Source organism: Amia ocellicauda, chromosome 19 (assembly GCF_036373705.1).
Source record: "Amia ocellicauda isolate fAmiCal2 chromosome 19, fAmiCal2.hap1, whole genome shotgun sequence".
NCBI classification, from domain to species: Eukaryota; Metazoa; Chordata; class Actinopteri; order Amiiformes; family Amiidae; genus Amia; species Amia ocellicauda.
The window spans coordinates 13,782,608-13,805,299 of record NC_089868.1 but is presented as its reverse complement, the minus strand read 5'-3'; the positions used below and the strand labels follow the sequence as shown (position 1 = coordinate 13,805,299).

The window sequence follows — 22,692 nt, the reverse complement described above, 5'->3', positions numbered from 1 at the left end:
CCAACACGTTTGCCTGCATACAGCTATTTTGCATGATGTTTTGGTATATAATGACGTATGTGACAGTAGTTGGCATTACACAGGTCACCGACATGTTGGTTCATCAGCAACGCTCCGAATTGCTGCACCTACATGATTGTCCGCCTTACAGCATTACGGTTATGGTCACAAGTTCTTGGTCAGTGGTGGCTGAACCTGGTTGTGTTGTTGTCAAAATTTGAAATGGTGGCCCAGCATTCATTTTTTACATGTAAGTAACTAGGTAACTAGGACTTCATTTTGTAAACCTACCTGAACGAATCCTCACAAGGAAATGCCATCTTCGAAGAACTTTTGTGGGGGGCACCTTCAAGGTCAAGTGTCATGCGTCCAAGGAATGGCCGACTGTTTACATGCCCTGCCTGCACAACAATCCTGATGGTGTCCGTCGTCATCCCCAACCCTACTTACCCATTCCTGGTCGGTCTTTGCAGTATTTAACAACAACTTTGAAATTGCAATACCTCCATGGAAGTATCAATATTAAAGACAATTGTTTTGTTATTTGTTTCCGTTTTCCCCCTGCACATTTCTACTGCCTCCCTGACCATGTCACAAAAGCCGTTTAGCAATTTAGATCATGTCTAACAAATAGATGGAGATTCTAGAATATACTATATATCCAAGATATTCAATATAAGTGTCAAACTGCACTTCCTGCAAGAACAGAACACACTGGGCTCTGTACACTACAAAAAGAAACGTGCAAGAGAAACTGTAAAAGACTGCAGTCCAGACACAGCTCAGCTCATTCAATCGTGCAGCAGAGCCGTTTATAGAAACTGAAAGAGGATTTAAAAAGATCTCTTCCAGGGATTGTGTTATTTAAGAAGTAGAATAGATTAAATAAATACGAAATACAATTATGTCAGAGACTAAATTGATACAAAGAAAACAAACATTGAAATGTCTGCAGTTTTATATGAGATAAAACACTTGCTAACTTCCAGGATTTGTCTATACAATTAAATAAAGCCTATACATCAAGTGGTTTATCACTGAAAGCAAGATAGTAAATACCCATTTAAAATTCAATGGGAAAACAGTACCTAGTAACTGAAAACATCTACTTTCACCCTGTTCAAATAATCTGCTACAAATTCATAATAATATGAAAACATAGACAAAATAATACATTTTGTGTGAATTTCACTAGAGGCACAAAAGCTTAAATCACAGGAAGTTTTCACTTACAACACAGATTTGTGTTTAGTGGAGCAAAATAATAAGATTATAAATGAACAGCCTGACACATTTATTTAAAGCTGTCAGGTTAAAAACAGAGATTGCTTAAATTATTACTCACAGCAAAGTAAAAATGGCAGAGATGCGAGCTCCCTTTTGTGACTTTATTATGTAACAGAGACCCCTGACCATTAGGAAACCGCACATAAGGAATTATTTGTTGCTTTGTTTAGAACCACAGTTTTTTATTTTGATCTTAAACACAACAGTAAATGTAAACCAACGGATCCAAAAAAACATGTTATCTATTTCCTGGTAAAACACAATTGTTAAACCATCATCAAGAAAGAGCCATGAGAAAGAAATATGCCTTTTCTACGAGGAACGGAGGAACATCAAGTAAACATGTAATCATACAAAAAAATTATAACATGCTTAGTAGCTAGTTTTTCTGTATGTAGGTGTAACAGTACCTTAAACAGGGTCTAAGAATAAGGATCTAATTTCAGAGCTGCCCTAGAGTCTAAATCTGAGATTCTCAAACAAACCAACCAACACAAAACAAAAAAAAGTTGTCTTGAGTAGTTATTCCAAGGTGATATAAAACAGTCCAGCTGAAAATCAAAACCATTCAAAGGGAGGAGTTTCAAATCCTGGCATGGAGTCTCAGTGATGCGTTTCCAGTTCAACTATGGTCCACTCGCCTTGCGGAGACGCGGCGTCTTCGGGGGAGAAGCTGGTGACGGTGATGCTCGTCGTGGAGTCGTCCAGCGGGGACATGAGCTCTGCCCACTTCTTGAAGGTGTCCTTCTCCAGGGGCAGTTTGGCCTGCGCTTTGAGACAGTCGCGCGACAATGCAAGCGTCTGGTTTATGAGGTACTGGGCCAGGTTCAGATCCTCAGGGACCGAGTTGATGATGCCTAAGCTGGACTCTTGATCAGAAAGCAGCTGTCTCAGGAGTGTCCAGTCCCTTTCTGCAAACTGACTGTTCTCGTCCTCCTCCTCGGGCTCGGGTTCCGGCTCTGCCAGGCGCCTGTTCGCATCGGAGCCGTGCTCAAAGGCCTCCCCAACGTCCATCTCGTAAATGGGAGAGAGGGATTTGGAAGGGCGTCGTTCATAAATGCTGCTTAGATCCAATCTGTCACAATCATCTAAGTCCCCTAGAAACAATTGACAATACTACACAATGTAAAAAAACCACTCCAGACTTCCACTTGTATGTTATACAGACAGGTGACTACGTGCAGAATAAATACATTTTGATTTATTTGTTTCCAATGACCCCACATCAAAGAGGTTTACCCTTTAAAGCAACTGTTTCCTCCTGTTTTGTTTTAGTTTGTTATTTAAGGGAAGGGGGAGAGTAATATTGGAATAATAAAGCTTATTATATTAAGCTTATTAATGACCTAAATGCCAGGACCAAGATTTGATCTAGTTTATTTCAAAAACAATTAAATTCAGTGGCACCCAGGTATTGATCTAGTTCTGGAGCCGTGCAATCCCACAGTCTCCAGTGGATTTGTAAAACTCGATCATCTGGACGTGCAGACAAAAGGATGAACAGCTGCCCTGAAGGTGACGTGTAACAGGAGGCTTCTCTGAATGTGTCTCTTTTGTCAATTTATTCTCTTCGCAGACAACAATACATGATACAGTTATAATAGCCTACATGGACTGCAGAGCCATTTATTTTTGCTTGTTCAGGCACTGATGTAGGACGCACACTAAACAAGAATAGATAAAATTAAACGATGGTGAATTGCAAGCAGAAATTGATCTGAACTTTACAATGCTTGATTTGTTCTAGTTTATAAACACATGCCCAAACATTATAGCAAACTGCATTTTCAGTAGCCTTATGCAGAGCAAGTAAAACTGCAGTGGTGATACAGAGTATTCCTCTTTAGAGTAGGAGTCTATATCAGTTCCACGTACGTACAGATTTATCTTTTATTATAATGCTTTACAAACTGCAAGAGAATAGAGGCTCATGCTAGCTCACAGTATCACATAATGCACTGTTTGCAAACGCAATATTTATTTGTAGATAAATTATAAGATCACTACCTCTAGTGAAAATAGCTGTATCATATGTATATGACAAAAAGAGAGACATAAACAGAACCACAAAATATCTAATCTAAAAACCACATCAAATACAAACAAAGCTAGAAGCACTACAAAAGTATAAGGAAACAAAAAAAGCTACAGCATACACACGGAAATCAACTGTAGTTGGGTAAAATCTGAGTACCTACTGACTAGAAAGAAACACCACAGCCTAAGAAAATGACCAAGAAAAAATAAACAAACAAATAAATTAAAAGTAGACGCAATAATAAAGTAATTTCAGGCAGCACAGGAAGATTAGCAGGACTCTGAATACAGCAAAAAAACAAAAATGACTAAAAAAAGCATGCAAGAGAATTCAGCAGACTTAGAAATAGGAACTCAGAGATGTACAAGTCTAATGGATCATCAGATGTGTAAATAGCACTGATCCAAGGCAAGGCAAACACATAGACATAGACCTTTCTCAAAAGCAAACTGGTCTTAATGACAGCTGTATGACGTTGATCGATATATAGAATTATTATTTAATTAGAATTAAGAAGCAGAGATCAATGGGTTTACTGAACACACCAACGAAAACAAATTTATGACCATGTTACTCTCCCACTGTACACAGTAGTACACATGTAGTAGTGGGTTTTATATAAAGCCACACGAGGCATTTATAGATATTATTTGCATAAACATGACAAAGTACTCAAAAAAGGATTTAAAAAAAAGACAAAACATGGCCTCTAAATGTTCAATTCTATGTTCAATGTATTAGTGGAAGTGCAGTGTCATGGTATTTATCAAAAGAAAAATGTAAATCCTTATATACTTGTATTTCTATGTACATCAAAGTGCATCATTAATCTTTATAAGTACAGCCTTGTCACAAGGCAGATGGTTTTAACCAGTGACACATTTTGCAATTCAGAACAAGTAAAATGTCTCACTGAAATCAACATTGCTTTGACCCTTTGTATAAACCGAGTTCTCAAGGGCTGTTTGTGCCTATTGACAAAGGTAGTTTTGTTATCGAATATGAGTATAGCTTAATTATAATAAATAATTTTATTTTGGACTAGTCAGCCTCCATTTAAAAATGGAGATTAGTGGCACAAATTCATACTTAATGAAAGCAGAAATAGAACACTCATGTAATGAAAAAAAAAAAAAAGATTATCAATTAACTATTGCAGGAAACATTTTGTGAGAATGCTAAGGTGGTATGAACAGCAATTTTAATATTCAAAGTGTTGCGTTACGATATTGAGAGTTTTATTTAAAAAATGAGAAACAAACTAGAAATAGTTTGCAGTAGCAGTATGTCTGATATATTTCTTATTCTTTTTAATTGTCACACTACTATTAGTGAGGCTCGGGGACAAGTTTAACACATCAAAGAGTGTCTGAACAGCAGGCCTAAAGAAGATTGTATCATGCTGAAGATATGCTGTACAAAAGGACAAGCTTCGGAGAAATGGCTTTGTTTTTTTCAGTTTTTGGGGGGCAAAGTCCTAACATTATACGTTACCTGCTGGTGAAGTAGCAGTGAGCTCGATTGAAGCCAAAGAGCTCGATTTCACTTCTTGTTCATGCAAGTTAGGATGCAAGTCACTCTTCTTGCAGTCCACGGGCTCTGCAGCACTTCTGCGTGGCCCACTGTCCCGGTACTGATCGGTCTGCTGGAGATCCAGGTGGCACGGCCGCTCCTGGGGGCGAATGTCACTAGTGTCAGGGTCCAGGAGCAGGCTGCATCTTTCTCGCACTTTATCATCCCTTTCCTGTAACAGCTGAGTGTATCTTGATTCCTCTTCCAGAGGGTCTACAATTTCAGTCAGAAACAAGGTATGTTTGGTTTCTACATCTTGATTTCCCTGCCCACTGCAGTTATTTTCACCAGTGTGAGACGGATGCTTTTCGCGGCTTTTCTGCTGGTCTGACATTCCTTCATTGTTCTCTAGGGGGCAGCTGGAATAGTAGGATGTGGTCTGGGGTGCTTTAGGGTCACTGGAAGCGCACTCAAACACATCACAGGGGGTCAGGGAGTCCACAGACTGCTGAGGGGGTGTCTGACCGCCTCCCTCTTCAGACCCCAGCTCCTCACACTCGTCCACAGAGAGCAGGACGGAGCGTCTGAAGTTGGATGCCGACTGGTAGTCGTTCTCCTGTTCCGCAAGATCCTCGAACGCCAGATTGATGATGCCTTGGAACTGGTGAGGGGATGGGTCTGCCGGGGGGAGGACCTCCTCGGGGATTTCGGCCTCAGACCGCTCGTCCTCCGTTTCCTCTTCCGAAGAGGACATCTGGTGCTCGGGGACATTCTTGACTGTGACTGTGGTTTCCTCCTCACCGGCCTCCTCCTCCATGGGCACGTCCTCTTGCAGGTCCCAGGTCTTGGCACGCATCCTGCCCACCTCTTCCTCGCTGGTGGAGTGCACGTGGAAGGGATCGGCCACCTCCCTGCCCCGGAGCCTCACCTCGATCCTCAGGCCGCTGTCGTACATCTTCAGCTCCTCCGGCGTGCTCGTGTCGCTGCTGCTCCGGCCCAGGAAGTCGTGGCACAGCATGGTGCTGCACTTGGACACTCCCCTCTCGTTGGAGCCGTCGTCATCCTGTGAGCCTCCCGCGTCGTAGTCTTCAGAGCGGGGCTTGATGTCGTCCGAGGAGGTGGTGGCACTGCCTGATTCCGACTCGGGGCTGCCCCTCTGGTGCAGCGCGTTCCACGGGTCCTCCAGGGGCATTTCCGAATCCTCGTTGGCCTCGGGGGTCTCCGCGGTGTCCATATCCTTCGGGGAGTTGAGCGAGCTCAGTCCTTGCATCTGGCCCGCACAGGACCGGGCTGGCACCGCAGGGCACAGAGCAGACGAGCTCATGTGAGGGGGTGGTTTCCCAACTTCTTTCTGTGCCTGGATGGAAAAGCCAGGCTGTCCCGGCAGTGAAGGCTTCGGCCCAGCTTTCTCCGGATTAGCACTGGGACTCGCCCCGTCTTTAGCAGATAATTTGCCCTCCTGACTGGACTGTGCTGCAGCAGCCGGGGTCTGTACAGAAAGCTGGATTCCAGATTGATCACGGGTTCTATCAAGAGCAGATGAATTGGCTTCATCTGTTGGCAGGGCTGCACTAATAAAATTCCTGTCATTGTTTTCGAGACCTTGCCGGGAGTGGATGATGTCAGGTTGCTGGTATGCCAGCGGTGGCGCCGCCGTTTCCGCCGCTCTGTCAGTGGACTGCGATGGCTGGGAGCCGTCCTGCTCTGCGGAGCTGTGAGTCGTCTCTGCCTGCGCACTCTCCGAACCCAGCTCCGGTCCAGATACAGGGCCGTTCCGCTGGGGACTGGCGCCTTTTGAAGAGCAGCTTTTTTGATTAGAAGCCTCCTTAGCTTTAGACGCTTGCTTCTTGGGCCCAGAGAGAGCGTTTCTTTCCAATCCTATTGATTTCAGAGTCGGCTTTAATGCAGGCTGTTCGGAAGCACTTTTCTGCTTTATTGCACTCTGCTTTGAACTGGCAGAGGCAGCCTTTGTTGGTTTGGCGTTGGGTTTTGCTTCAGCGCTGACAGCGCTCGTGTGCTTCCCAGCCTTTCTCTTTGTTGCTGCAGCTGAAGCGTCAGAGGATGATTTGTCTCCCACTGACACCTTCGCAGCTTCCTTGCCATCCTCCTTTCTAGGAGAAGCGGGCTTCTGAGAGCTCACTGCTGCTGCAGACTTGGGCCCTAAAACAGAATTGAAAAAGAAAAGAAAAATGAAGATCAAGATTCATGTGCAAAATAACACATTTAAATATTTTATATATTTTTACTTCTAACATATAAAAAGTAGGTATATAAAAGTAGCTTCTACACCATAATATCTTACAGTTAACAGCAAGAGTAAAAACTCATTGCTGAAATGAAGGGCACTATTGACACAGATAAGAAAAATGGTTGGGTAAGGATTTCTCCCTTGATCTGTCTGGCTGAGCTGTGAAATTGCAGCATCAGCACAAAGAAATGGAAGCAGTGGAAAGAGTCACAAACTTGGCTGCTACAAATCATACATTTTCCACACTGGTGTCTTTGCTGAAGGACTGTGGCTCTCACCGTGGTTCTCACCAGTGGCCGCCGGGGCGCTTTTCACTCTGGCGTCAGCTTTCAATCCTGTGCCTCCTGTTGCAGCTCTGCTCGAGAGGGGTGGCTTGGCTTTGCTGCTTTCTTTCAGACCTGGTTTGCTTGTGACACTAAAGCAGTAAGGAATGTGATTTAAATAAAGATTAAATATCTAAATATTGAAATTCTTACTCGTCTTCTTTCTTATTGATCTAATTTAAGCAGATTCTGGTAGCAGGGATGACGTAACATTTCTCAGAGTATTTATAACACGAGCTTTAAACAACAGTGCCTTTGGTTTAGAAGTAGGTAGTAAGGTAACAATGAATAAATACTGTGTTTCAGTTGTGAATGTGTAGCTTAATGCTACAAATAGGTTATAATCCTGAACTGTTCAAAAGTGCTCCATAAAGGGAGGATATAGTACATTTAAAACCAATACTATTTTTTCACATGCTGTATATGCAAGTCAAATGATTTTGATGGAGGGTTAAGTAGGTGTGCTTTACCTGTTTGACTTTGTGAGCTCGGTTTTCACAGTCTTGTTCACAGCAGGGCGACTCACAGTCTTGCTGGCAGGCTTTGGCCCGTGTCCTGTAACACAGCGAGGAAACATGGTCAAATAAAAGAAACTGGAGCACAAACCAAATGTTTTGTGTGGATATAGCAGTGGGGCAGCCTGCTATATACCTTACACAAATACCAGAGACTGAAGATTAACCTTGATGAAGTGGTAACATTTTTTTTGATTGCTTGATTCAAACCAAACAGAACAGTGAATATGGACTGGTTATTTTATAAGGCTTATTGCACTAGTAGTATATAAACCAATAGGGTTCTGTAGCTTTAAGGTGGAACACTTACTGAGGTTTCTGGCAAGACCAGCTACTGGAAATATAAATAATTTAAAATATTTCTATTTTTTTATTTCATTATTAAACTCTTAAATAACAATTCAGGTAAAGTAACATGTCAGATTTGTATCTGATTTACACTGTATTTATCACTAAGTAGGCAACAATGCCTGGCCACAACAGCTACTTAATGGTGTGTCATAAAACACTCTGCTTCTGCAAGGCCTGCCTGTTTACTGAAACATGAGTCACCTCGAACTTTAGGGCAGTGATTAAAACTGGTGAACTGAAGTATCTGAGAAAAAAAGACTTGAGATTAAAAAGAAAAGTGAAATTCAGCACCTGAAATTTGGTCACATGTAAAGCAACCAACAAACAAATGACATGTGGTCAATAACAGACAATGTTGGCAATAATCTGCCATAGAATGTCATATTTATAGCCAATATAAACCAGGAACCAACAAGGTTTTTACACTTAAAAAAAAGCTCTGCTCTTCACTGTGATGTACCTGCTGTTGAACAATTATATATGCAGTACAACTTGACTTTTGCAGCCATTTGATGGCAGTGACAGAGTGACTAATGGAAGCTCTAGAGGTAAAACAAAGAAACATCAGTGATAACAGTACATACAAATATAAAACTAGAAATAGAAAGATACACTATTTCAAATCTAAAATAGACAATAATAAAACAACAGAAACACCTAGAACTAGATAAACAAGTAAATGCTGAAGTAATATATAGTCAGAATTGGCTATATATTTCACATAAGGAATATTTTGCTCATTACCAAAGACAATTAATAAAACTCCTTCCGTAGTCTGTTTTTCAAGTACCTATACTTTCTGAGCATTATTGAAATTGTTCTTAGAGAAATGTAAAATGAATGGCATGGCATGAATTGTGATCCATTTCCAGCCTTGTTTGTGCAGTGGCATAAGGCTTTCAAAGTGTCCAGAAAGGTGTGACAGTATTTGTGTCTGATGAATGGGAAGAGGGAACCAAATTGGGAGGCTTTACTTTGGCTGCATCCCAGATGCTCAGCTTGGATACTGGCAGAGAGCATCTTTACACCACAGCTGGCTCTGATTGGCACGTAAAGTGGCAGGGTGTGCCAGGAGGGGCTGGGGAGTGCTGGAGACTCCAGTACAGTAAGCAGGACACCCCCCTGAGGTCAGTAGAGGATGATGCCAACACCAGGCCTACCTGAGCCTCTTGACTACAGTACTACTTCCACACTGACATTAAACACCCAGCTCTGACCTTCAACACTGCCGCACTATTTAGATTTTCTTTTCTTATTCTGCACACATGAGACACTAGCAAAATTAAATATTGGGGAGGAGAAAAAAAAGTAAGCATGTCATGCTAACACAAATATTCATATATGCAGCAGTTTTCCATAATCATACTGAATTAATATTCTCCTACACATTCTCCTAATATTCTTCTACAACATGAACGCAAAAGGAAACACAACAGCAGGCGTGAGGCCAACAAAAGACTTAACCAAACCTGGGGTTGAGTTCTTGGGGCTGCCAGAGCTGTTCTCTGGCGACACACTCCCGGATGTCACCTCACTGCCAGGGTCCTTGCTGGTGTCCCCCTGGCCAGCTGGCTGTGTGCCCTGGGGCCGGGCAGTCTTCCCTGCTGTTCCCGGGGGGCTCGGCTGCGGACTGTCTGGGTGCCCCAGCGGGGAGTTCTTCCCTGAGGCAGTCTTCTGTAGCTTAGTCTGGGACGCAGAAGGGGCTTTGGGCCTGGCGCCTAAATTGGCTTTCCTGTCCTGGTCTCGGACCCCCTTGGAACCGAGCACGTTTCTCGGGCCGTTGACGGTTGCCGAGGGAGCGTTATCTCGTTTGAGCACGGGTCCCTCTGCTTTGCCGTTGCTGTTGACTTCTGCTTTGGTCTTGACGGCTGCCTTCATCTTGGTGGGCAGGCTCTTCTCGCTGGGTATGACGTCCCTCGTCCCTTTGGCCCGCTCTTTGCCATTCTTCCCCCTGACACTGTCGGGCTCTGCTGCCTTATTACAGGCCCCCCTGGCAGCAGCAGTGGCAGTGTGACCAGATGCTCCTAATCCATCAGACTTCATTTTCTCCGACTTGCTAGATAAGGGACTCCAGGCTACTCGCTGGTTCCTCCCCTCCAGAGGCCTCGGCACTGGATTTTCAGATGTAATTGGATGAACCCGAGGACATTTTAGATGCTGCTGCTGTGGGCAGAAACAGGATTATACAATAAGTACAGTATTAAACAATTAACTCAGATACATAGCACGTTGGACTGCACACAACTATTTTCCAAGGCATGCATCTTTCTGGAGTGAAATCAACCCTGCCAAGAAATGTCTAAATAACTTCATATAAATCAAACTTACAAACAGACGCGTGCAGAATAATTTGTTTATCGTACCAGGGTTGTAAATCAGTTTCTATTCCTATAATCAAGCACATCAGCTGGCCATTCCAGAGGCTACTGAAGCAGAAGAAAATTAATCTGCCCGCCAACTTGGGGAGATCTTATTCAGGTCTTTCCTGTCCAGAGCTTTCTAATTCAAATGGACTGCCTTTCGACGACCACACTGCTTTATCCCGGTTTGTAAAGGATGTAATGTGTTTTACACTAATGCAGTCAGAGCAAGAAATGGCTGCGGTCTCCTGTGGAGGGGAAGCACCAGCTTGGGAAAAAAAAAGTGCCACAGGAAGGATGTAGAGAATCAATATGCATTATTACTGTACTGAAAATGGCAGCACGTGAAGCCAAAAACAAACCCAAAAATGAATAAAGAGACTATTTCTAGTATGGAAAAAATAAATACCTTGAATCTTGTGCTTATATGATTATAGACATTATTAAGAATATGTTTGCAGGAGTACAATTCTTCTGCACACAGTTTTGCAGACATAAAACTAGATGTAATTTTAAAATGTAAACTGAAATCTCATTACCTGTGAGCTGCTAAATATGGGTTTTTTGGCAAGCCTTCTATTGTCCCCTTTGTCAAGAGCAGCTGTGGAGAGATCAAGCAAACCCTCTTAATAATAAACATATAAAACAACAGCAGTTTAACACACACTGCACTGACAAAAAAAAAACTGCACAATAATACTCTAAAACCACTTCAGCCTCTTTCACATGAAATCTCATTTGACCATTTACATAATCACAAGCTAAGCCTTCAAAATAAATAAAGGGACAATTTCTATCTTAAAAACCAGGGGGTGGATACAGTTTTTCAGATATAATATCACCTCTGTTGATCTTTCACCAATCATGTATGATCTGTTGGGGGGTTTATTGTTTGTTTTTTGGAATTTGGTCTTAGATTTCTCTGCCTTGTTTAAAATCAACCAAATGGTTTTCAGAATTAGACAAACTGTCAGGTTTAGCTCTGTGTTTAGTCCTGTTCTACCCACAGGACAAAATAAAGACAAAAAAACATTCAAGCACACCGTGAAGCTGTTAATATTTTCTGGAAAGCGATCAGTGGGCAATACTAGGCTAGAAAGCAGTCTGGGCAAAGCACTTCTCTCCCCAGGAGACACACAGAAGCAGAAATAAACCAGCATTGAGAAAGATGGATAGTCTGCCTCATATCTGTGTGTGTGTGTGTGCGTGTGTGCGTGTGCGTGTGTGTGTGAGAGAGAGAGAGAGAGAGAGAGAGAAAGTGTGTGCCCTGTGCTGTGATAAAAAAATTGAAAAAGCAAAGCAATGGAAAGGAAAGGCTAACAATCATTAGAACCCACAATAGTTAATAATTAATGTTCTGTGTTTATACGTGTAATTTTCAAAAGCAGCCTAAATACAATAGATTTTTTTTTTTATTGGAAAGAAACGTTAAAACACAAAATAATTGATGCATTTATAATTGAGGTTTGCATTTTGAGCACCTTACAAGCTACTTTTCACATTATTCTTCAGCAAAGGCTGCCCGTGGGTCCGACACACAAACACAGGCACAGAACAATTGGATAAATACATCCAACTGTCAACGTGTAGGTCAGACAATAGACGGCTACAACTACAAACACATACTAAGGCCGGCCATTCACCTTTCAGTATATTCAAACAGCAGTTACATGTACTTCCATTTTAGCAGCAATCAATCCATTTTTAGGGCTACACATTCTGGTCTACACCTGCATTGCACATTGTCTGAACATCATAACTGAGGACGACCAACGCAGAGGGAACAAAACACACAGGGAAAAAAAAACAATCTGACCAGCATGAAAAGGATTAAATGCTTGCTTTTCCCTCAGTAAAAATGTCTTCCCCAGGCACATACCTGCTTGTATTTCCTCCCTGTGCACCAACGGCAGGCGGTTCCATCCCTCCGTGTGCCGAACAGCATAGAAAGACTGAACCAGAAATGTCCACAGCTTCAGACGCAGAGCACCGACTTCATACTTAAAACCCTGTTTTGCAAGGAACGAATCAGCAGCTGCTTAGAGCCCCATCGTCATGGCAACCAATCATTATTCCTCTCCGAATCTACTTACTCCCTAAGCTAAATCAATGATGTCATCACTAAGATTGAAGATTGTCCTGCCTCTCGGCGCTGTTCAGAAAAAGCAGCAGGGTCTAACAGCAGCACAGATTGAGCTCCAGATTAAAATTGCACCACTCCCACCAAAGTAGCTCCCTCATATCGTCTCTAATCTACCTGCCATCCACCATTTCGGAGTGCAGTGCTGTAACCGTTATTAGTCAGCAGTGTCAGACCAAGGTCAGAAACTCAAGGGAGCAATTAAATCAGCAAAATATGGCAGAGAAATTCATCACGGCGGTTAAACAACTGCACAGAGGCTGACTGATAAGAGGGGACAGCAAGAGAGATTTGTTCTGCTTGGTCACCTCTTTCTGATCTGATGAGGACAGCTGACACAGGAGCGCTCTCAAAACCGCTTCGTAGGTAATAAGTAAAAACAAATCTATAAGAAATTAATTGATTGAAAGAAATGTGTGTGTGTGTGTGTGTGTGTGTGTGTGTGTGTGTGTGTGTGTGTGTGTGTGTGTAAAATAATCACTCAATTAAAATGTATTTATGCTTTTACCCCTAATCTTGATTATCTTATAATTTAAAGTGTTTAACAATAACTAAACAAACAAAAACATTATATCTGATCCCCAAAAAAGTGTTTCAGTTAATTCAGCTGTAGTCCCACATGGTGATGCAACCTAAAAAATGCTGATGCTGGCATACAATATTCAGGGCAGACAGGGTAAGAAGCTTACCCGAAATTACTTATGAAAATGCACATACAGAACAGCAAGGAGAGGGAAAGATAATGGATTTTCCTTATTCATATTCATCCACAACGTGACTTAATAGCTTGTCATACTTGGGTAGCCTCACCTTACAGATCACATTACCCATTGCTGGCTCTGGCGTAGCGGATTAAACTCAAAGGAAAGCGGTACGGTAATAAAAAACACACTGCATCCTTTTTCAAACAAGCAGCTCAGAAATTCCATCCAAGTCCAGCTTACTTTGCATTGAAGGTGTACTGAATGATAATTATATTTTGCCATTTTCAAGGGGAGAACAACACAAAACACATTCATAAAAACACACACAGTCAAACTCCATTCCCCGGTTCCGTTACCTCTTCTGTACAATCGGCGCCATTAGGAACCTCCAGACCAAGCAAGGTGTCCACAGTAAGGAAGAGAGAACAGCAGTTTTCTATGGTGATGCCATTCTTAATGGCCAAAAACATCTTCTTCATCAAATCTGACTCACTGTCAAATTCTGCCATCTATAAAGACAAGGAACCAAGATATGTCAATGGTGTTTATCACCGTTTCTGATGATTTGAGATTATAACCTGACCATAAATTATACATCTGATTGCTAATTTCCCAATTGGGTTTGGGTAAAACCATGAAGAACAAGGTCATGTGTTGGTATTATATCACAGATGTACTGAAGTCATCAGAAACCAGTAGATGAGGTAGCAAGTGTTTTCTGCACTGTTTACATAACAGTGATAAGAAGATTTTGAGGCCATTTAATCTTGAAAGATTTTAGGGCCAGATAAATAATAAATTAAAGCTTATGAATTTTTTGCAGCCTCTTAAGGTGGAAAGTCTTGCAAAATTGTAGGAGCAATTTCCTGTGAGTCTTGTTCCTTCCATCAATAGTGTGCCATTTGTATTTAAGACTCAAGATTAAATTAAAAGTTTTGTTAGCAATGTAATTTCTTCCAGAGGTCTGATGTTGTTTTATTTTTAATTCTACATCAGAAGAATTAAATCAACAAAATGGTTTTACAAAATGAAGCAAAAGGTCACTATTAATAAAAAAAGAGAATAATTTTGTTATTTCACGGTTACAATAATAGCAGCTTAATCTCTATCCTTGACGTTGTTATGATTCAGAGTGGAATGAGCAGGAATAGAGCAGGAATAGATGAGCAAACAAAGACTATATATATCAATGTTTAATATGCCAATATTGATATTACAACCTCATATTATACAATGCATCAAATCTGAAGCATGTATAGACATATTTTATATATATATATATATATATATATATATATATATATATATATATATATATATATATATATATATATATATATATATATACATATATACACACTCACCTAAAGGATTATTAGGAACACCATACTAATACTGTGTTTGACCCCCTTTCGCCTTCAGAACTGCCTTAATTCTACGTGGCATTGATTCAACAAGGTGCTGAAAGCATTCTTTAGAAATGTTGGCCCATATTGATAGGATAGCATCTTGCAGTTGATGGAGATTTGTGGGATGCACATCCAGGGCACGAAGCTCCCGTTCCACCACATCCCAAAGATGCTCTATTGGGTTGAGATCTGGTGACTGTGGGGGCCAGTTTAGTACAGTGAACTCATTGTCATGTTCAATAAACCAATTTGAAATGATTCGACCTTTGTGACATGCTGCCTTATCCTGCTGGAAGTAGCCATCAGAGGATGGGTACATGGTGGTCATAAAGGGATGGACATTGTCAGAAACAATGCTCAGGTAGGCCGTGGCATTTAAACGATGCCCAATTGGCACTAAGGGGCCTAAAGTGTGCCAAGAAAACATCCCCCACACCATTACACCACCACCACCAGCCTGCACAGTGGTAACAAGGCATGATGGATCCATGTTCTCATTCTGTTTACGCCAAATTCTGACTCTACCATCTGAATGTCTCAACAGAAATCGAGACTCATCAGACCAGGCAACATTTTTCCAGTCTTCAACTGTCCAATTTTGGTGAGCTTGTGCAAATTGTAGCCTCTTTTTCCTATTTGTAGTGGAGATGAGTGGTACCCCGTGGGGTCTTCTGCTGTTGTAGCCCATCCGCCTCAAGGTTGTACGTGTTGTGGCTTCACAAATGCTTTGCTGCATACCTCGGTTGTAACGAGTGGTTATTTCAGTCAAAGTTGCTCTTCTATCAGCTTGAATCAGTCGGCCCATTCTCCTCTGACCTCTAGCATCAACAAGGCATTTTCGCCCACAGGACTGCCGTATACTGGATGTTTTTCCCTTTTCACACCATTCTTTGTAAACCCTAGAAATGGTTGTGCGTGAAAATCCCAGTAACTGAGCAGATTGTGAAATACTCAGACCGGCCCGTCTGGCACCAACAACCATGCCACGCTCAAAATTGCTTAAGTCACCTTTCTTTCCCATTCAGACATTCAGTTTGGAGTTCAGGAGATTGTCTTGACCAGGACCACACCCCTAAATGCATTGAAGCAACTGCCATGTGATTGGTTGGTTAGATAATTGCATTAATGTGAAATTGAACAGGTGTTCCTAATAATCCTTTAGGTGAGTGTATATATATATATATATATATATATATAATATGTTTGTTCCTCTGCTAAAAAGAAGAAATGCACTCTTCCTAAAACTAACAAATAGGACAATCAAATTTAACAAAGACATATACACATACTGCAGAAGCACAAAACAATCCAAAAACAGTATGGCTGAATTGATCAATGGATTTCAAACATCTGCATAAATCATTTAATTTCAAAAGTCTCTTAAATTAATGAGGATATCAAGTTATTAGGCTATAAAGGTCCCTTTCACATTACACACATTACTTTAGTTACAATACGTTAAGTAACACTGATTTTAATACACACAACCAATTCCAAATTTATATAAATGCACAAGTCCAGTAATTATAAAAATAAAAGGTTCAACTGATACTCCCATGACACTAAATAAAACTAGTAATGGTGCACAGTGCATGCATACTGGTTGCCAATGTGAAAACGCTACAGTACCACATCAACACTCTGAATATGATACAGGCCACATTTTCCAGCTTTATTTTAATGCAGAATTACAAGTGCCATATTAATTCTCCATCTGCAATCCTAGATTAACTGAAACCCCCCACACCGCTCTGGTATTTTTCCTAGCCCGTGCGTTACATTCAGCATGGATAATGAGAGCAGAGGGATCCCATTTTTGCTGTGGTTGCCGTTCACATAACCAAATGTGGAGGAGGAAGCCAGAGACCCACTGTGCCCAGTGAGTTAGTCTGCGTGCTGCATGTTCTTAATCACAAGTGTCATGTTAAGTAATTGCCTGCACCCCACAGCACATACAATCACACCCTCCACATTATTACTAATGTATAAAAAGAGCAGCAGAGCATGAGTCCAAGTATTCCCCATTTTCTTTTTTTACATTGTAAAGCAATGTAAGTATGCTAATATCCGCGAGAATAAAGGGTCTTTTATCATGTCACAAAAGCTGGAAGAATACAGTGTAATTCACTCTAATAAAGACAGTATCACTGGATCCTAGTGGCTAGCAGATGAAGGCTCTTTGTTAATGCCTTTCAGTAAGAGGCTTTGAGAAAGTGTTATCATGTGGGTAAAAGATGGCACCAGCTGTCTGAACAAGCCATTATACTTTGTTAACAAGACCCACAGTGATCAGTGGCATCACAGCACGATAACAAACACACATTAACGGTCTGTATCTCTCTGGTCTAGTCTCTACTCTACTATACACACACACATATAAGAGAGATACAAACGTAATGCAAAACAGGCTCATTATAGTGCTATTGTGCTGTCTCAGCCAGGTCTTTATAAACACAATAACACTTTCTGATTACAGTAATAAACCTCTGAAATATCTGATGTGATTTTAAGGAGACAAATTGTAATGTATTATATTTCTTAGTACAAATACAAATGGGATACACACAGGCACGCACACATGTATGTACATGCACTCACACAACATTCGCACAACGATTAACAATATTTGGAAAAAGCTCCGACAGCGGGTTTTACCTCATGGAAGAGTTCAAATCCGGCCATGTAGGTGACCTGTCGGAAGTGGGCCACAGTGAAGGCCAGGCAGTCCTCCTGCAGCTCGGTGGCCAGGGCCAGAGCCTGTTTTGCCCACTTCACCTCGGGCAGGCTGCTGATCAGATGCTCAGTTTTCTTCAGCAGCGACACCACGTTGATGATGTTCTACAACAGCACAGAAAAGCCCATTTGCATGCTCAGAAAAGTCATTTTATTAATGGAAGAAACATTATACAAACTATAATGTGCTTCTTTTTAAAAATATTCATGACAAACTACAAATCAGAGTAATTTCAGACAGCTGGTTAATTAAAAAGTAAAAAACAACAAACACCTCACAGCAGTTAGTATCTAGTATATAATCATAATAATCCATCCCTGCTACTCGTACACAAACCTTATAGACTGTACAATGACGAGTCATTTCCTGAATTGACAGACACTAATCCCCCATGAATTGACCTGGTTACGATCAGCCATAACATTATGACCACCTGCCTAATATTGTGTAGGTCCCAAAACAGACCTGACCTGTCGAGACATGGACTCCACTAGACCTCTGAAGGTGTGCTGTGGTATCTGGCACCAAGACGTTAGCAGTAAGTTGCGAGGTGGGGCCTCCATGGATCGGACTTGTTTGTCCAGCACATCCCACACATGCTCGATTGGATTGAGATCTGGGGAACTTGGAGGCCAAGTCAACACCTTGAACTCATGATTCATCAGACCAGGCCACCTTCTTTCATTGCTCCGTGGTCCAGTTCTGATGCTCACGTGCCCATTGTAGGCGCTTTCAGCAGTGGACAGGGGTCAGCATGGGCACCATGACTGGTCTGCAGCTACGCAGCCCCATACGCAACGAACTGCGATGCTCTGTGTGTTCTGACACCTTTCTATCAGCATTCACTTTTTCAGCAATTTGAGCTACAGTAGCTCGTCTGTTGGATCGGACCACACAGGCCAGCCTTCGCTCCCCACGTGCATCAATGAGCCTTGGCCACCCATGACCCTGTCGCCGGTTCACCACTTTTCCTTCCGTGGACCACTTTTGATAGGTACTCACCACTGCAGACCGGGAACACCCCACAAGAGCTGGAATTTTGGAGATGCTCTGACCCAGTCGTCTAGCCATCACAATTTGGCCCTTGTCAGTCGCTCAGATCCTTACGCTTGCCCATTTTTCCTGCTTCTAACACATCAACTTTGAGGACAAAATGTTCACTTGCTGCCTAATATATCCCACCCACTGACAGGTGCCATGATAACGAGATTATCAGTGTTATTCACTTCACCTGTCAGTTATCATAATGTAATGGCTGATCGATCGGTGTATGTCCACAATTTAGGGGTTCAAAAGCCAACAACTTGAAGTCAGCTTTTGACATATGCACTCAATCTGTTGCGAATGAAAAACATAGATACAAATAATAATATAAAACATAAATAAAATAAAAAAGCTTCCAATAAGGCCTGATATGAGATTAGGCAGTACTATTAAAAAATAAAAAGAATAACCTCCATGTGTTGACTGTAAACCCCCTTCACTGCATTTATCCTGATGGTGGTCTGCAGTATAGGGGCTATAATACAACCAAAATACTTGTATTTGAGAGGCCACACATCTACAGAACCACTAAATGTCTCTCCTTACTGAAGTGCAGTAGAAACAGGATTAATACAGCACTCAGTGTTCACAGAGAAAAACCTGTAAAATGAACAGTGTGTAATTTGGGGCTCAATACTAAATACAAAAAAAGAAAAACCTATTTCAAGAGCAGCCTGCCAGTCTGCAGCGACAAGAAAAGCAAGAAAACAGACAGACTCAATTACAAGTCGTGATTTCTTTCCCTGTCAATACTCTTTGCTTCTGAAAGAGATTAAGCATTCATTACTTGTAATTCAATAAGCTATGCTGATGTAATTTGTTACATTGGTCTCTTCCTTAGCTGTGCGAGGAACAGAAAAGGAAAATATGGCTGGCAGGAAGACGTAAATAATATTAATACAAATAAATACGCAAACAAATAAATTAGCTTCCAAGGAGATTGAGGTTGTGATTATTGGTGAAGGCACCACATTGCATTACTTAGTCGTGTACAGTGTCCTTACACAGACCCAAAACAAGAAAACAACTACCAAAATGACCTTGTGTTACCTTAGCTTATCTAGAATTCGCTTTGTGGGAAATAATGAGAAGAACAAACATACTACCAAGTCAACCATGCTTTTCTTGAATTTAAAATGACTAATATTTTAATTTTGTTACATGATGAATCCATGTGAGCACAGCAGCATAGCAGCCAGAAGAAATATATAAATGTTTTCAATTAAAATACATTTATTAGATTCCCCCTTCCCCCTAGCTACATGAAATGTCATAAATTAAAAGGCTGAACAGCAGTGAGGTTGTGTGTGAAACATACCACAGTGTTTTTGATAGTGGTGAGACATTCTCTCTGTACTTCAGGCGTCAGGAGGGCAAAATATCTTTCCGACCAGCATTTTACAAAATGTTCTGCAATCCACCTGCAAATGTAAACACCAAACAGAAGCACTGTTCATTTCATAATGATTTTGCCTCCCCCAGACGATATCTTACCCACATGCAGTGATAAAGCAGCTTTAACATATGAACTCTCATCAGCAGGAGCAGTAAATTAAATCCCTGACATAGGGATGTGGATGATATTTTGTTTAAAGTCAAGGCTGACCCATAATTACTGTCCACTTTGGCGGTGATTTAGCTGGTGAGCCCATCATTCACAAAGCAGCCGATTCAGAGTACGAAGGGTATATCGTCTTCAACAATGCTCGCCACAAACTGCACACTGTGTTCATGAGAGTGTGAGTGAACAGGCACTAATAATAAACCAAGAAGTCTGCTTTCATCCAGGACAAATATATACAATCAGAGTTTAACAACTTGCAATTCAATCAACCTCAGTGAGTTAGTCTTGCTTTCCTGATGCTTTGCGATGGGCTACAAAATAGGTCATCAAGACTTTAACCTCTTTAAACCTTTTTCAGGGGAAGCAAAGCCCTCAGAGAAACACAAAACACAATGATTGTTTCTTATTAGACCGATTATTTAAAGTCTAATCTGCAAGATTAGATTCTCGTGGCGTACAATACCTAGCCACACATTTCTCTTACCGAAGCCCGTTTTCTTGGCCACACTTGCTCTCGTTTTCACCGTTTGCTTCCGTTTGAGAGAGTTCTACACTACTAACTGTGAAAGATAACCCTCGAGATGCCAGACCCTGGTCTTATCAGTCACACATGTTGCTTAGAATTGACATTGTGAAAGGTTGTAGGAATCTGTGGGTGAGGAGCCCACTGCCAGATTTACGCTACTGTACAATTAATACCAGCCAGGCACGGAGGACTAGTACACAGATAAAACTGTGACTCATCAAACAATCCGCCCCCATGAAAGATCTGAAGACTTTGTTATTTGCAAGATTAAATTTAAATAAATCCAAATCCGATTTTCTTTAACCACAAGCGCTGTTCTTTTTTCTAGGGCATATTGTCTATAGTTGAGGTGGATGCTCTCCTAACGTGGTAATGTAAGAGCACTGCACATGTGACCTCCTGCATCTTTTCTGAACCACAGGGCAGGTTCAGTCATATAAATAAAGATGTATGCACCTTATTCACCCCCCTATAGCTCTTGAAAATCAGGGCCGCCTCCAAAACATTTTCATTAATTCACTTTTAACCTTGTACGTTTGATAGTCAATTACATTTTATACTGAGCGCTACAATATAGTCTTCGATGAGACCCATTACTTCCCTATGTTACCACACAGCTAGAAAAGTAGCTTGCAGCTACACTAAATTCAGAGACTACCAAACTCTTTCCCTCTTCCACCCTGAACAAGGTCACCAATCATTATTCCCCGGGTGCTTTTATACATTAATTCAATTGACTTCCCACTATTCTTTTAGACAATGATTTGAGAGTGACCTAAATACAGCATCAACCTTTAGTGAAACAGTGCTTAACCAAACCAAAAAAATAAAAAATTAATTGTATCTTCAGGATGTTCTGCATAATGAGAAAGGCTGCTTCCAGGAAAGTTTTACCCCTAAAGACTCACCTTGAACATAAAGCATAGAGACGCCGTAGACCAAAAGCATGTGTTAGAGAGAGGCACTCTAACACGGTCTTCTGGATGCCGTCAATTGTCTGGGAAATCAAATTAAGCACAAATACACAGTGTAAGCGATCTCACAATTGCTCACCTTGCAACTTCACATCTGATCTCTCACGTTATGGTGACCATGCTTTTACGGCTTTTCCTAAGAAGGCTCTGAGCACATCTGAAAGCACGGCTTGGCTTTGCCACTAAAATATGTAGCACGTTGCATCTAGAAACATGTTTGTTTATACAGCACTGCAGTTTTTTTCAGCTGAAATACTGTTGTTCCCCCCCATTCCTTCAGTGTATAAAGCTCTGAGAGGCTAATTACCATTCTTACACGAGGTTCACCCCTAATAATGCACTTGTCTTTTTCCTCTGGAATCTGACTATCAATGTAGTCCGTTTCAATGAATCTCTGAAACACTGCATTAGGCTGGAACCAGAATAATACGGTTTTCACAAAGCACATTTATCTAAAATGAAGGAGTGACGGATGTGTAGGGAAGAGGGGAGGGGGGGCAGCCACACAAATGTTTTGTATAGACTATTTATTGCAAATCAGTAGCGAGTTTCCTTGGCTCTGGCTTCCCACACATTCAGGAAACCAAATAGGCATTTCAAGTGATGACATTTAATAAAAGCGCAGTGACCTTTGAGTGCCGGTTAAACAATCAGAGAAACCGAACAGCTTGCAGTGTTTCAAAATGTGCCAAAATAAGCAAGGGTTCAGTGTACCATCTAAACATGGCATGATTCACATTTGTGCTAATATTGTGGCTTTTCTTTCTTTCCATTCATTTTCGCAGATATACACAGACTTTACCGACTCCCAGGTGATAATCAACTGGCATTACCATTAAATGCATAGAGACTGCAGACTTACAGAGGGGCTCTAAAAGCTTAGTAATGTTTATGCAAGCAGACGACAACAAATACATGCATGTTCATATAGACATGAGCATCCAGTATAGCAGCTTAATTTCA

General features: G+C 41.4%; 1 protein-coding gene across 1 annotated transcript in view; it reads right to left on the bottom strand.

Annotated features, from left to right (window-relative positions):
• Window positions 1-940: 940 nt before the first annotated feature.
• btbd8 (BTB domain containing 8) overlaps window positions 941-22,692 on the bottom strand; it is a 40,574-nt gene continuing 18,822 nt past the window's right edge. The window contains exons 9-19 of the mRNA XM_066691689.1: window positions 21,664-21,752; window positions 19,984-20,086; window positions 17,543-17,725; window positions 13,835-13,987; window positions 12,514-12,643; window positions 11,174-11,235; window positions 9,744-10,437; window positions 7,879-7,963; window positions 7,364-7,500; window positions 4,820-6,997; window positions 941-2,384 (exon numbers count right to left, since the gene is read on the bottom strand). Of these exons, the coding sequence (XP_066547786.1) occupies window positions 1,891-2,384; window positions 4,820-6,997; window positions 7,364-7,500; window positions 7,879-7,963; window positions 9,744-10,437; window positions 11,174-11,235; window positions 12,514-12,643; window positions 13,835-13,987; window positions 17,543-17,725; window positions 19,984-20,086; window positions 21,664-21,752 (4,308 nt within the window). The 3' untranslated portion in view covers window positions 941-1,890. The remainder of the gene's footprint in view (window positions 2,385-4,819; window positions 6,998-7,363; window positions 7,501-7,878; window positions 7,964-9,743; window positions 10,438-11,173; window positions 11,236-12,513; window positions 12,644-13,834; window positions 13,988-17,542; window positions 17,726-19,983; window positions 20,087-21,663; window positions 21,753-22,692) is intronic.